General features: G+C 39.1%; 1 protein-coding gene across 1 annotated transcript in view; it reads right to left on the bottom strand.

Annotated features, from left to right (window-relative positions):
- Positions 1 to 15626, bottom strand: part of lancl2 (LanC lantibiotic synthetase component C-like 2 (bacterial)) — a 43627-nt gene extending 28001 nt beyond the window's left edge. The window contains exons 1-3 of the mRNA XM_088643375.1: positions 15244 to 15626; positions 13952 to 14177; positions 1934 to 2051 (exon numbers count right to left, since the gene is read on the bottom strand). Coding sequence (XP_088499501.1) covers positions 1934 to 2051; positions 13952 to 14119 — 286 coding nt within the window. The 5' untranslated portion in view covers positions 14120 to 14177; positions 15244 to 15626. The remainder of the gene's footprint in view (positions 1 to 1933; positions 2052 to 13951; positions 14178 to 15243) is intronic.
- Between the last annotated feature and the right edge of the window lie 328 nt (positions 15627 to 15954).

Raw genomic sequence — 15954 nt, 5'->3', positions numbered from 1 at the left:
GAAGAACTTATCCCATTTTTTATTTGTCCCAACATACTATACAAGTCAAATGAAAAGAAACCACTTCACAATGCTGGGATTGTATAGAGAGCAGGTAAAAATTTATTCACATGTATTCTCTCCCTGCCCAGATGCAGCAAGCTTGCCAATTCATGAACTTAGCCCTAAATAAGATATAGCAAATCTAAACATAACATTTGAATGTTCTTTCTTCTAACTGCTAATATTCCTGTGTAAACTATTTGTTTTTTTAATAAGCAGATTTCTACCAAGTGATGTTATACCAGTATTTACCTCACTCATCTATACCTCCACAATGGAAGTACTGTAGGTCTATGGAATTGCAATGTCAACTAAACACAAGATATACAAATTTGTGAATCAGTTTTGAACGTAAACTATTTCATCAACAAAAAATATAGAAAATAAAGGAAAGGAGAAGCTGTTTTGGGAACAAATTAGATTTCGACAGTGAAACACAGGCTCATTGGATGGTGTGGAGTAGAGGAATGAAAAGCATGGCTCGATATGAGGAACGAACCATCACACTGCACCTAATAAACAGGCAGGTGGGCTAGGATCCTGACACCTGCTGCATCAGTTCCAATAAGAACCACTTCATTTTTCAAGAGCAAAAGATGTTAACTAATCAACCTTTTCATTATTTTTAGCCTGAGGAAAGAACTGCAAATATACAGCATATGATGCTTCAAAATGCATTTCCATTCTCAGCTATCAAGACAAATGGTGCATTTAGGGCAAAGAGATTCAAGGACAAGAACAGTAGAGTAAGCTTTTTTCCTCCATTTTCAGCATAAGAAGTGGAGGGCATTGCTGCAGCTTTATTTATCCCCTGATAGCCAGAACCACATAGTTAATTTTTATAACATAGGACAAAGACAAAAATGCCTGTATGACAAGTAGCACTTCTAATTCACAAAACAGGTTTTCCAAAACCCAAAAAGTATTCAGTATTTTCTATCCATTCATTTTCTAAACACTATATCCAGTACAGTGTCACAGGGGAAACAGAGCCTATCCTAGAACCAACAGGTGTAAGGCACGATACACCTTTGATGGGACACCAAACCAATGCAGAGCACATATATATATATAAAGATACAGTATGCACACGCTCAGGAAACGAGAGCATCCAGAGGAAGGAGGAACCCATGCAAACATGTGGAGAACATACAAACTTCACACAGACAGCAACTCACAAATTGAACCGAGCACTGCAAAGCAATGCTAACCACTGTGCCATCATGCTGCCTTCAGTATTTTCAATAATATGGAAAATTGACATGATTTTGTTAAGATCATTTGAGGTCTTCAACCCCGGACAAAATTAAGTTCATAACTACATTTCAATTGCTTTCAGCTCAGAAACAGTCAGGGATTCAATTAAGCTTAATTAAACGCTTTTAATCATTTACTGATTAGCAGAGCAAGTCCGGTTTGAGTTTAAGAAAAGGTCATTTAAAGCCCAGTTTGAACAAATCCCAGTAATCAGACCAAACCCTACTGGGTTGTAACAGTGAAGGAGACAGATATGGAATCCATGCTAGAGTGCAGATGACACTGGCAACACAGTGCACACACAGTATGTACAGTACCTTGGACTATGACTGGCTAGTAAGAAGCTTGACCTATGATAACTGCTGCTGCATATCAATATGCCATACATCCAAAGATGCAGGGGCAACAAAAGTATACAGACCAAGAAAAAAAAAATCTACAACTTTCTTTCTATTCTTAAAACAAGGCAATGTTTTCATAATCATAGAACTTATGTACTGAAGGGTGTGTGCTGTGCTGACCACTTTCTGAGCACCAGATACAAATCAGGCTGTGGTTTCCAGCCTACCTACTTCAAGCTTGAGATTTTTCCAGCTCAACACACATCCTGCAGTCCTTTCATGTACCTGCTCACCTGTCCAGCCAGTATAAGTGGAGAAGTCATGCGGGTCAGCTGTCTTTAGGCCCTCCTCCATCTGCTGCAGGAGGTCTGTAATCTTGCTCTGGACTTTCTTCTGAAAGCTGGCACTGACCTGTGCAGAGAAAGCTTTGTCAACAGCTATATACAGTAAGTCCTGTGAAGTATACCAATGTACAGGTTCAGGCAAAACAACAGTTATTGAAATAAATGTAGAGATTATCTTCAGGAAAATCAAGCTGCTATAGCAAAGGGTGAAACTCAAGCTGTATACTTTGATTTGTGCAATGGGAATGCACAAATCATTTACTGCTGCCTGGGTAATCACAGTCAACTCACGACAGCCTAAACTCCAACTCACGACACAGCCTAAACTCCAATCAGCAATGTCTGCACTCCAGATGAGCATCTGTACCAGCTGAACATGGGAACCCCTTCACAGGCATTATTCCTTCATTAATATCTTCATGGATACCATCAAATGAATTATCTAATTTCACAGCCTTTAAAAAAAAGACCAAGTGACAAAACCAGTAATACGTTTTCCCGAGACAAAAATTTCCCTTTATTAATCATCAACATCTTTATTTTTCTACTTTGCCTTTAAGCCATTGTTCTTTTTCTCCTGTTTTTTTTTACAAATAGAAGGATGGATTTGTCTTCTTTCCACAGCAAGCAGCTTTTAAAATAAATGGGTTCAACGCTGACTGGCAGCTGTAACATGAAAAGGCCAATTAAGGAGACAGGGGATGATCCTGTTTACTTTTACAAGAAAGGAAGACAGCAGCTCTCCAGATCAGTCAGATTGTCCTTTGTCTGCTCCATAAAAAACCCAATTGTCTTGTGAGGCTGCACACGTCACATGCAGGGCCAATGAGACGCATGGTGTGGCGAAGGCTGAGCCATGTTGTTAAGTTTGAAGGGCACAATGAAAAGAACTGCAGTAAACAGCAACAAAGCCTTTCGGCACATCAACCAGGTGACGCACACGGATGAAATGCGCTTTATAAATCTTCTGTTTTAAAATAAAGGCACCCATTCTATAAGAAAGCAAATCATTTTTATTCAAAAAAACATTGTGTCTTTTTTTCTTCAGCTTGATTCTCACTGGAGCACTTCAGAGACAGCACTCATAGTAAATGATGAATGAGACATCTCGAACACTCCCTGCCCACAAGAGAAAAGGCAAATAAGTTTGGGTGCAGAAAAAGATTAGAATTGATTGCTTCTCAAATACCAGCAGAGAGAGTCATCGGGATATAAACATAATGTCTCCTATATACAGTATGTGCTCTGAACTGCTGGAAAATAGCTTACGTCTCTTTTACAGAAGGATGAGATACAAATATGGAGCACACCACAATGTAACAGATGACAGATGCCATTATACTAGCCAGCCCTTCCATTATGACTTTTAGACATATGCAAGCAGCCGGTGGCTAGTTTGGTCCCAAAGGAATGCAGTCCAGCAGGGTTTGTGAAATACCATCTCCTGAACACTGTTAATCTCAAAGATAAAATAACTGGTGCTATTAGAATTTTTTTCCCAGTTGCACTCTGGGACTTAAAGGAATGTGACAGGTACAAAGAACTTAACCTTTTCATTACTGAACATAGATGACTGAGAAGTGATCATAATCTGCAAAGGTACTGATAAAGTCAAGGCACAGACCTCTTCAGAATAAAAAATGAAACACAAACCTAAGGACAAATATGGAAACTATGTGGAAGTGCATTTAAAACTGAAAACAGGAGGAACTTCGTTACGCTAAGTGCTGTGGTAGCATGGAACAAGTTAATCACCCAATTTGTTAAAGCAAATACCTCTTACTTTTTTCAACTGAACCTTTGATCAATTAACTATTCATGGCTATTAACTTTGATCAATTAACTATTCATTATATTACAAAAATATATTACAACTGGCAACCCACTGAAGCTAAGCAGGTGTGAGCAAAGGGAAAGCTAAGGTTGTGGGTCATAATGCTCCAGAATACTGACCAGGACACCATACTGTAAAAAGCTGTCATCCCTTAGATGAGACAAAACCAAGATCCTGACTCTCTGTGGTCATTAAAAATCCCAGGGCGTTTCTCAAAAAAGAACTGTTATCCAAAGTGTCCTGGCCAAACTAATTAATTTATTAATAATGGCCTCCTAATAATTCCCAAATATGAATTGGCTTCATTACTCTGTACTTCTCCCCACTGATAGCTGATGTGTGCTAAGTGTTCTGGAGTCCAATCATGCAAGTGGGGGCTACATGCAGTTCGTAGTGGAGGGGAGTCCACATTTCCTGTAAAGAGCTTTGAGTGGAGTGCTCAGAAAAGAGCTTTATATGTGTAAGGAATTGTTGTTGTTGTTGTTGTTGTTATTATTATTATTATGTTGAACACATTTGCCAAACACCACCTGAATGATAATTGGAACCATTTCTAATCGTCAGATGAAACATAATTTGAGCATTTTAGACACTTTTAACAATTTTATCAATTGAAGGTCATGTTCAGATAACACTTATGCCCAAAAGAAAATATGTTGGGAATATTGTGTTAGTAGACCTTGTTAAGAGGGGGGAATCAATGTTACTGGAACTACAGTATAAATGTCCTGTAGACTCATATACAGTATTGGAGCCAAGGATAACTGAAATCTATATTATTTAGCATTTACATACTGTATGTAAGTATGGTAGTAGCACCAAATGATACCAGTCGTTTTCCTATATAATGCCCTGACAAAACCAAATATACAGTAAAACGGTACCAGAAAAACACACAGCCTGTCTTATGAAACAAGGATATTCTAAATGTAATTAGTACCAGCAATGTTGGCCTAGGCAATCATTATCAGTATTTTCACATGAATCTCTACATTCAGCATGATGATTTTATGGCGCATATGAGATACCATACTAACTATTTTGCTTCCTTTCAAACAGAATATTAACTTTGGTACAATACAAAAGGTTTAGGTATAGGTTTTCAAAATCCCTACATATTTGACCATGAACACACAAACTGTTTGAGTGCTACCATAAATTGTTTACAATAGATAGATTGCTGTTGAAATATAATCAAACTTCCTTAATCATCAAACAGTACCTGAATGTTTCTTTCTAGAGAATATAATCAAATATATTAAATTAGGCAAAGGAAACATTATGAGGAAAAACAAATTTGAGCTTAATTCAATACGAGAAATGACCTGGTTGATAATTCATAGGAAAAACAATGAACATTAAAGACCTCCATTCATACAAGGCACAACTGAATTGTCCAAGAGTTCCTTCCTTTTTGTAAAGGACAAAACAAATGATGGAGAAACTTTTATAGGTGAGCTGTTATTAAACCCTATCAAACAGGCCCTTCAGTGTTTGAAAGGGAATGGGAAAGAATGGGTCTAGGCAAGTAAAAATTATATAAATCAAAGTTCAGTTTCTCAGACAAAAACAAGAAAAATAACCACTATATCATAAATATAAGTAAAGTTCAGTTACCATATAGCTCTGACAAGACAATACCTTTAAAGTTATCATTTTCTGAGACCTGCAGACAGTACAACTATAGGCTTACTAAAGCCCCCATTCGTTGTCTAACGTATACCGCAGTAAATAATCCTGTCCTTTTACAAGTGATCTTCCACATAGTCAAGCAGACTATGGCTTCTGTCAAAGACCGGTACAGAAGACCTTTCATTCCAACCAAATACACATAGCAGTGAACACCACAGAAAGAACAACAACTTCAACCCTGGGATTTATATTGAATCATGCTGCAGCAGTCACATTTCCAGAGTAAGAAATCACTGAAGGCCTAAAGATTCTGTGTGACATCTGGATGCCCCAGCCACTTTAAGCTCTTTTCCCCTAGGCAAAAGCAATGATTTGTATTGAATCACAGGGCATTAATCAAACAGTCTCTTCCACAGCAAACAGTACCGCAATGTAAGCATTTTTATAATCATTCTATCTCCCCTGAAACATCACCACCTGCAAAATGAAGTATTTGGGAGCCATAAAAAATACAAAATGACTATTTAAAGACATAAGCAATTTGAAATTACTTGGAAAGGACACAAGCATTTTTCTCTCAGACTGCATCTGATGGCAGAGAAGAACGAGATTGGATAAATGTAGACATGCCCTTCTGTTGTATGAAAATTACACAGAGGAAAGAAACGCTACACAGGGCATAGGATGCAGTTTTTCTTTTATATCTGATACACTGATGTACTAGTTCCCAAGCTTTTTAGCTTCAGGATAACACCGTTAGAGTCAAATGTAACTACCGTCAGTGATCTGAGACCATACAAGATAGACAGCTGAGCTGTTCTGTCTCTCTACATCAGTTGACTATCAGTGCATGAGAGAAAAAGAGCAAACATTTTCAAAAATGCTCCCAGATGTATCTGATGTCAGTTTGCACTTTGTAGGTACAGAAATATGCATAGACCAAAATGCGATCTCACTAGGACACCAAGCTCGAGAGACCTTCATCATACAGTATGTAGCACTCTCCCAGACTGGAAAACATTTGTTCTACGCATCAGACAAATGCACTTCTAAATTTCAAAGAGAATGGAGTGTGCACCAAATGATACAATACTGTATGAGATAATAAGAAAAAAAACTTCTGTTATGTTTTTAGTCAGATTTAATTATTTTGCTGAATAACAAATCTGTCCAAATGTTAGTACTTTTATAAAAATGTAGGACAAATGCAGTGGGGCTCAAGTATTACAAAAAGATACAATTTCAAGAAACATACTACTTTGATCCCAAACGCACAGATTCTCCCAGGCTTTATACAATGATGACAGGTGCCCTATTAAGACCTCCTGGATCATGGCTCTCCAGGACCAGAGAAGATCATCATTGCAGTAAATATTCTGTGCTGTAGTTGGCTAAAAAAGACATTGTTTTCTCTGGTATGTATGTTTCCAACATATTAAAATTATGGCCTAGTAATTGCAAATAATTAAAGCAGGTGTGAGTCTTGTCAGTACCTGGATGGGAGACCTCCTGGGAAAAACTAAGGTTGCTGCTGGAAGAGGGGGCTGCTAGTGGGGCCAGCAGGGGGCGCTCACCCTGCGGTCCATGTGGGTCCTAATGCCCCAGTATAGTGGTGTGAACATTATATTGCAAACAGGCACCTTCCTTCAGATGAGACGTAAAACCGAGGTCCTGACTCTCTGTGGTCATTAAAAATACCAGGGTGTTTCTCGAAAAGAGTAGGGGTATAACCTCGGTGTCCTGGCCAAATTTCCCATTGGCCCTTACCAATCATGGTCTCCTAATAATCCCCATCTAGGAATTGGTTTCATTACTCTGCTCTCCTCCCCACTGTTAGCTGATGTGTGGTACACGTACTGGCGCACTATGGCTGCTGTCGCATCATCCAGGTGGATGCTGCACATTGGTGGAGGTGGAGGGGAGTCCCCATTACCTGTAAAGGGCTTTGAGTGGAGTGTCCAGAAAAGCACTATATAAGTGTGAGCAATTATTATTATTATCCTGCAGGATTGGTATAAAACACACATTTTTTTCTCTGACATGGCTCTCCTCTGCATGGTTGTCCTTAAAGAGGAAAGAAGAGCAACTGACAGCAGAATAAAAAAGGAAAATGAAGTATTTCCTACTACAATCTGGGGTTGGCAGACTGCACATCCTTTATCAAGAATGCACAGCGAGGGAATAAGATAATGATAGTCTCTGCCATTCCATCATCTCACCAGACTTACAGAAGGCAGGTCGCTTCAGGAATCTTGACGATATATGAAAGATGACTGGAATCTAAAACCCCACAGCAGGCAACAAAGGATTGATTACTCAAGAAATGAAAAGTGCACTTTATTAAAATACAGAAACAAAAGTAAGCTATTGAAGAGTAAAGCACAGAACATAGTCAACCCTGTGTATCCCCCAACTCCACTTTGACTGCTTCCTACAAGCCCTAACAGCCAACTGACTCCCTGGACACCAGTTTACAATTGGTAAAGAATGATTCTTGAAAAACACAATATGCTTTCATTTTTTAAAACTAATACAAGATGCACGCAACTACAAGTTTACACAATAATAAAGGATCCATTTTACTATAACAAAACTTTCTAAGGACAGATGCATATACATCCTCAGCGTGAGTCCTTGGGAGAGGTCAAAGTGCACGCATTAAGCCTGGCCTATGCTGACAGGGCTTGCACTGCACTAATCCTGGCAGATCCTGCTGGGTGTGTCTCCTATTAGGGGTCTTGGCATTTGCTCCAAGGTTCAGGCTTGAGCCTGACAGAAGGACAGAAGAATTGCTGCATCGCTAGCTAGGCAGTTTTCCAGGTCAGAACTGGTACTCCAGAATGTGTCAATGAAGTTCACTATTTAAGTTCAGTAAACGGATTCACTTTCTAGCTTGGTGGAGACCTGTCAAATAAATCATGAGGTATCAAGGTGCCACTTTTTCACAAGCATAGAAAATTACAATACCTGAACTTATTCAGCAATACATGTGAAGATATAAGAACCTAAAGAGTCAAGTTCAACTCCAAGATGCAGAAGTGGACGGCCTCCTCTGAATTAGGAATATGGGTAAGCCTGTTTAACCTTCTTAGAAACTACTTAGAAGCTACATAACATATTATAATATGGGTATAAAGATATACAGTATATATATATATCATTCTTTCAAAAGCCATAACATATTTGTAAGTTTGCAGTCTAGCCCAAACCCTAAGCATAATTTATTAATGAATGACACAAAATTTGAATAAAGATTTTAGTATTAGTAATGATCATTCATAAATTCATTTTTGAAAAAATGTTAAAATATTAAACTTATTTTCATGTCTGTTCTGTGCATTTCATATCACTGTCATGGACATTTGTGTATGTTACTGTATGCCTTTTGAAACAATTAGCACAAATGATTTCTAAAAAGTATTTACATCTTATGTAACATCTAAGAAGGTACTGTATTATACAGGATAGAAAAAGATTATGTGTACTTCAGAACTTGTTAATTATCTGAAGATCCAGTCTGTACACAATGAATAAAATAAATCACTTCAATTAATGATAAAGGGTTTAACATCAGCTCCATTCACTCCACTGGGCGGTGCGGTGGCTCTGTCGCTAAGGATCTGCGCCTGTGGCTGGAAGGTTGCCGGTTCAAATCCCGCAGCCAGCAGAGGAATCCTACTCGATTGGGCCCCTGAGCAAGGCCCTTAACCCCAGCTGCTCAAGAGGCACAGTATAAATAATTGACCCCGAGCTCTGACCCCAAGCTTCTCTCTCCCCGTCTGTGTGCCTGTGTGTCTCATGGAGAGCAAGCTGGGCTATGCGAAAAGACAAATTCTTAATGCATGAAATTGTAAATGGCCAATAAAGTGACCTTATTTTATTCAGATCTGACATTCCAGAATGAAAGTAAAATACAAATATACCTAAAGAGGCAGACTGAGTAGTCCAAAATCTGGTGTACTAGATCTGGAGTTATTGTGTATACAATCTGTTAATTTAGCCTTTAACTCTAAGGCTGTGTAATACCATTAGACAGCTTCTGTCCTCAGCAAAGGTCTCTGCATGTTTATTAATGGGCTACAAGAAGTACAAATCACTTGTAAAGAGTGCCCTGAATATCCAACAGTGCGCTGCTCTGTTTCAGCCAACAGCATAATAGTGCAAAACAAGTTCCCAAACGTCACAAATACATATTTCATACGTTTTCCTATGCTACCCTGTGTTTCATATGTAGGAGAGAAGAGAGTGGCACAGGTCATGAGATTCCAAGAACACATTTTATCCTACAGTGCTGCCACAGAGGAAAAGCCTATAGTTTTCCATTTCCTTACATAAAACAGTCACAGTAAAAATGGTCATTCCTGAATTTTCAGAAATCGGAAATTGGAAACATTCATTGTATTATATTTAATAAAATAAAAAGCAGAAATTCCACAGATAAGTACCTACAAAATAGCACAATAACTACATCAGAGATATACTGAGAAGCTGGCCCTGGGCCTACAGAACACCTGAAGTACCTAAACAACCCAAGAATTAATGTGCACACTTATTTTCTTAACAAGGTTTTGACAGTATATTTTTCAGGATATTTGCTCTGTGCAACACTTAAAATTCGAGGAACACAGAGAGGAAAAGTAAGATGTAATTTAATTGATGGTCTCTTATGCAGGTGGCCACAGGCAGTCAAAGAAAGGCATGGAGTAATGCATGACGTATAGCAAGTCATGCTAATATTATAAAACAGTTATGAAAACAATTACAGATGTTTGCAAACGTTTGGGCACCCCTGGCCAAATTACATGTTTTGTTGATTTTCTAAGTGAAAAGAAGTAAACACAACCTCTGCAGCAAACAAACATAAACTTGACATATTTCTGCAAATTTTAAAGCACAATTTATTTGCTGAATTTATCAGATTGAAAAAAATAAAACAGTAAATGTGGTATATGCAAATGTTTGGGCACCCTATCAGTCAGTACTTAGTAACACCCCCTTTGGCAGAAATCACAGCCTCCAAATGTTTCTTGTAGGCAGCTGACAGTCTTTCTATTCTTCCTTTAGGAATTTTTTCCCACTCTTCCTTGCAGAACGCTTCTAGTTAGGTCGTCTTTCATGCACTGCATGTTTGAGATCTATCCACAGATTTTCAATAATATTCAAGTCTAGGGACTGTGAGGCCATTCCAAAACCTTAATCTTTCATTTCTTGAAGTACAGTAGTTCATGGTTGATTTTGAGGTATGTTTTGGATCATTGTCTTGTTGTAATATCCAACCTCTTTTCACCTTCCTTTTCTTCACTGACGGTGGGACATGAGCTTCCAGGATTTGTTGATACTTAGTAGAATCCATTCTTCCCTCTACCCGCACAATATTTCCTGTGCCACTGGCTGCCACACAACCCCAAACCATAGTAGATCCACCCCCATGCTTAACAGTTGGCAAGGTGCTTTTTTCTTCAAATCCTTCTCCTTTTTTTCTCCAGACGTACCTTTGGTGATTGTAGCCAAAGAGCTCAATTTTTACCTCATCAGACCACCAGCACTTGGTTCCAAAACGCCTCTGGCTTATCTAAGTGTTGTGTTGCATACTTCAGACGTTGACTTTTGTGATGAGATCGCAGGTAAGATTTCCTTCTGATGACTCTTCCATGTAGAGCATGTTTGTGCAAGCAAGCTACACACCACAGTGGACCGGTGCACCACTACTGCTGTGCCAGCTAAACCTTCCTACAGGTCCTTTGCGGTGATATTGGGGTTTTGCTTTGCATTCCTGACCAGTCTACGAGCAGTTCTATCGGAGATTTTTCTTGGTTTTCCAGATCTTGTCTTGACTTCAACAGTTCCCCTTAACTTCCATTTCCTAATGACATTTATGACAGCGGAAATTACAAGCAGGAAGCATTTAGATTTTTTATAGCCTTCTCCTGCTTTGTAAGAGTCAATTATCTTTATTTTCTGCTTAGAGGAGTCTATGGTTGCTGAGTGTAAGCACAACACCCTGAGAGGTTCAAAGAGTCAGAAAATTTATGAAGCTCTGGAATTGTCATCACCTGACTTAGATTAAGGCCTAATGAGTCAATTAAGTTCTGAGACCTTACAAAAACATAACTCTAGTGGATCCACTTTTGCAAATACCACGTTTTATTTTTTTCAATCTGTTAAATTTAGCAAATAAATAGTAACTGTACAACATGTAATTTGACGAGGGGGTGCCCAAATTCTTGCATAAAACTGTATATCTACAGATTGATCAGCCTGCGGGATATTAAACCAGGACAGATCACATACTTCTGGGAATTGTGATCTTTTTAGGTCGATGTGTACACAGAAATGCACTCCAGATTTAATAAAAAAGGTGTCACATTACACCTAGGTTTTACAGTACAGTACAGACCCAAACAGAATACCAAGATAGAGCATTAGTTCAGACAGATTGAAGCATACAACTTAAAACAACCCATCACCACAATGTCCTGAAGCTCCTGATTTTCCTTTGGTAACACCCATCAAAATAACATCCACAGCTGATAACTTCTGAGGGCCAATAAAAGACTCAATATTGGAAATTCTACCCAAACTGCAAAGCTCCTACGCTTAACAGTGCCAAAAGAACGAAGCATCTTTTCATTTCAGTCTTAAGCCCAAATACTTCTATTACTTCACTTCTTCCTGGGGATCATCCCAAGAATGTCCCAGGAATCCAGGACTGAGGTGTTCACAAACACAACACTGACTGTAATTGTAAATGTGGAAGAGGGATTGGTTTAAAAATTAATGTCAGCCTATGACATTTAAAGCATATGTCACAAAGTGGAAAAGATGAGTGTTGGGCACCAGGAGCTGAGGATTGTGTGGATGTGAAGCGCCTTGAAGGGCCAGTAACATCTTAGGGATGACTGTGTCTCCTGCCCTGATCGATGGCACTTTTAACTCACTGAAAGCACCAAGCAATTGCCACACCATTCATGGGTAATATGTGGGGCTGCAAACAGGTTTGACTGGACCTGTGGTTGAAAGGGGGGCCTGAGAACAGGAAGAGTTAGAGCAGAGTACCATGTTCGGACAGACACTTCCCTGAAGGAGCACTTAAATCTTGTGTCTAGAAGGCATAATAAGCCCCAGTCAGGACAGAAAGGAGACCTCTGGAAAAAGGAAGTTTTGTGGGACTGATTGTGACAGGTGGACCCAGGAAAGGGCTATGGCACCAGGGACCAGGAGTAGCAGAGGAAGACCCCAATATTGCTTTCTCCCCCCCCACCCAAAACTGGACTCTAGGGACAGAGGAGGATGCTTGGACTGTCACTGTCTCTTTGCTGTGGTGTGAAGAGGCTAACCAGATCACTGACCAGAGCTGGGTTCGGAGAAGAATGCCGGTGGATTTTTCTTCTGGGATATGTCTTTTCTGGTAACTGGGGTTTTGGATATGTCAATGAGTAAGTGATGACATGTGATTTATGTATTGTAGTAATGCTCACAGGAAGCCTGTGAAGAGAAGAATAACTCTCTGGTCTGTGCATGCACTGGATATTCTGGGAGATGAAAAGAACCTGTGGCAAGGAAGTAAGGGCCCAGTACCCTTTATAAGGTGGAATAGTCACGTACAAGGCAGGAATAATTCTTATCTGTGACACAAATTGTGTGGATTACTTACAAATTCACTACTTAGTAGCTAACCCTTATAGATGTTCTAGGATGTACTGCTATTGCACAGCAGTTTGAATAGTAGGGCTGTCAGGTGCTATATCTGGTCAGAAAGGGATTTCTGACTCTTAATCTTATTTACAAGTAATTAATGCTTTTCATACTACACTTAACTTGGCAGAGATCATTGCTCTAAGTTTACTGTGTTTCTAGTCAGCGTAGTTAAGGAGACCTAGTATTAAACTACTTTATTTAGCTAGAACGGATGGGAATTGCTTAATTTACACATCATATCTGTGACAGAATATGCTAACTGTAATGTTTTCTATTAAATAAAATACATAGTGGTAACAGAAAGGAGAGTGGCAAAGAAACTCAAGCTGACAGTTATGTAGACGATATCGAGGCGTTTTAATTTAACCTTATAACTCATAATACTGACAGCAAAGCCAGATTACTGTGCCAGACGTACGTCCGCGTTATATAGCAAAATGGGGATCATAAGTCTATGACAGTTACTGCATGACATACAACAGGGTGGATTATGGTTACATGTCTATTGTAAATTTAGACGTAGTTTATAGTAGTATTTTCAACCGTTAGTCATCTGCCGTGTGTTTAGTATTAAATGCTTTTCAGTGTGATGTACCGCACGTCGCATTAAAGTGTGTAAATAAAAGTCGTGCTTCCACAGACGTAGTGTTCTAAAAGTGCAACTCACGTGCAAAAGCAACTGAAAAACTTCGGTTTACTGTAAATACATTACTTATTGACACTATGCATGCCGCTTTAGGTTACAACTCAGTATCGACGGATGACATCAGGTGGTTTTTAAAACAAGATAAGTAACTGCTTACCTTCCCGCTAGCATCAAAGTGCTCACTGCACTCACTGTCCGCTCCCGCAGTGCCGGATGCGAAGACTCCCTGATCCCAGTCCGGGTAAGGGTTTGCGAAAGCGCGTTCCTCCATCTCTGCCTCCGCACCTGCCACCAGCTTCAGTCTTTTCGACATACTGTCTCCCATTGCCACGGCAGCTCGCCACGGACAAAACAGTGGAGCACTTCGGGTTACAGCGCGCAGCCTGGGAGCGCAGAAAAGAAAACGCGTTTTCAAATTCTCAAAGTCGAGCTGGGTACATGCAGGACGGGCAGAGATTATGCTTTCCAATGCAACACAGACAAGAGATGGTCAATAACTGTACGGCAATACAGTGCTGGAAGGCGGGGGAGGGGACTAGTTGTCCAACATAAAAGCCAAGGAAAAGAGAATATTGAAATTGCCCTTTTTAGTAGCTGTTTTGACGGCCGTAACCAGCAAATTAAAACCAAAGGTCTGATTTCCGTCTTTAGATTTAAGCTCTAATAGTTTTCATAAATTGATTTTTTATGTTATAATGTGACAATTAGTATTGCACAGAACTGATCGATTTTACATTTTGTTTTGCCTGTAAAATCTAATCGTCTTAAACACGCTTTGTTTTAGAAACCCGTCAAGGACGTTCACAACTCAGATTCTCAGCATATGAAAACTTTAAAAAAAACATAAAAGTTGGCGTATGATATTGCCCCCAGTTTGCTTTTTCAAAACAAGCGACGTTTAAGAAATCAATTAAAAATATTTTTTTTAAAGAAAAACGGTACAGGGGTGTGTTCTTTAAAATCACATAGACGTGCAGGATGAAAAAGTAGACATCTTTTACATTTCATCTGCTATATATTTTTCAGAGTTTCAGTGTTTAATTATTGAAAGGACTATCTAGATAAGGCCCTGTATATTAAGCAAAATTATTGCAATATTCTGACTGTGCAGGATTCAACAAAACCTGGCACATACTACAGAATACATTAAAAATGCTCAGGTATTTTTAATCATGTATGTTAAAAATGTACAAAAATATTACCATGAGCATTCGTTATATAGAGTGGGTCAGATGGGGAAACAAAAACGTATTTACAGTTTTAACAATACATTTTAAAAAATAGCAATATATCGTATTCAGAGATCTGAAGTAGTCTACAAAACGTCTCGTGTTAACAACTGCAGTAAGACAATATCCCAAATGAAGAGACCACAACCTCCCATTATTAGCAACATAACTGAATATTAATTTAAAAAAAAAGAGGAAAGAAACTGCAAGGCACGCTCACCAGTGCTGGCCAAATGGAGAACCATAGTAAAATCCTTTCTTGCCTTTCAAACGCAGCGATTAACAGACAAAACCTCCGTAGAGACCAGCATTTGCAGCTCACAGGTCTCCCTTCCCCGCAGAGCCCATTCATTTCATTATTCTCATTCCCATTCAAGCTCCCCCAAAACAGAGCACAATCTAAGCGACTCGTCACTTCATAATTGAAGATTAAATCAGTTTAAATCCGAGCAAAATTAAACTGTCTGAGTGACACAGAAGAACAAAACATAAATCTTTATTTCTTAACGTGAGCTTTCCCTCTGGCTACAGTAGCTTACAGAAGGGGAGCTGTTGTCACCAGAGCGACATTAAGCTCAGCTCCATCTTTCAGCGATCTTGCCAAAATTTAAGTCATGGCTACGGAGGAATGGTCTTGCTTGCGATATGCTGCTTTGTTTTACACATTTGGATATAAAAGGAAGATAATCTCCAAAATTGCTTTCATTACTTTATTTGACAAAAAGACCCGATTTGGGGTGTATTTTGTATTTAATTCAGAATATAACTGACGAACTAACTAAACAGGAACAAGTAATAGGTTTATTCCATGCTGAAAAAAAAAAGAACACAACGTTTCGGCCGTGGAGCCTTCTTCAGGTGTGAGGAGTATTCTGTAGTATGTGCCAGGTTTTGTTACCCACACCTGAAGAAGGCTCCACGGCCGAAACGT

Source organism: Lepisosteus platostomus, chromosome 8 (genome assembly GCF_059453375.1).
Source record: "Lepisosteus platostomus isolate fLepPlt1 chromosome 8, fLepPlt1.hap1, whole genome shotgun sequence".
In the NCBI taxonomy this organism is placed as follows: Eukaryota; Metazoa; Chordata; class Actinopteri; order Semionotiformes; family Lepisosteidae; genus Lepisosteus; species Lepisosteus platostomus.
This window is presented reverse-complemented; position numbering and strand designations above follow the sequence as displayed.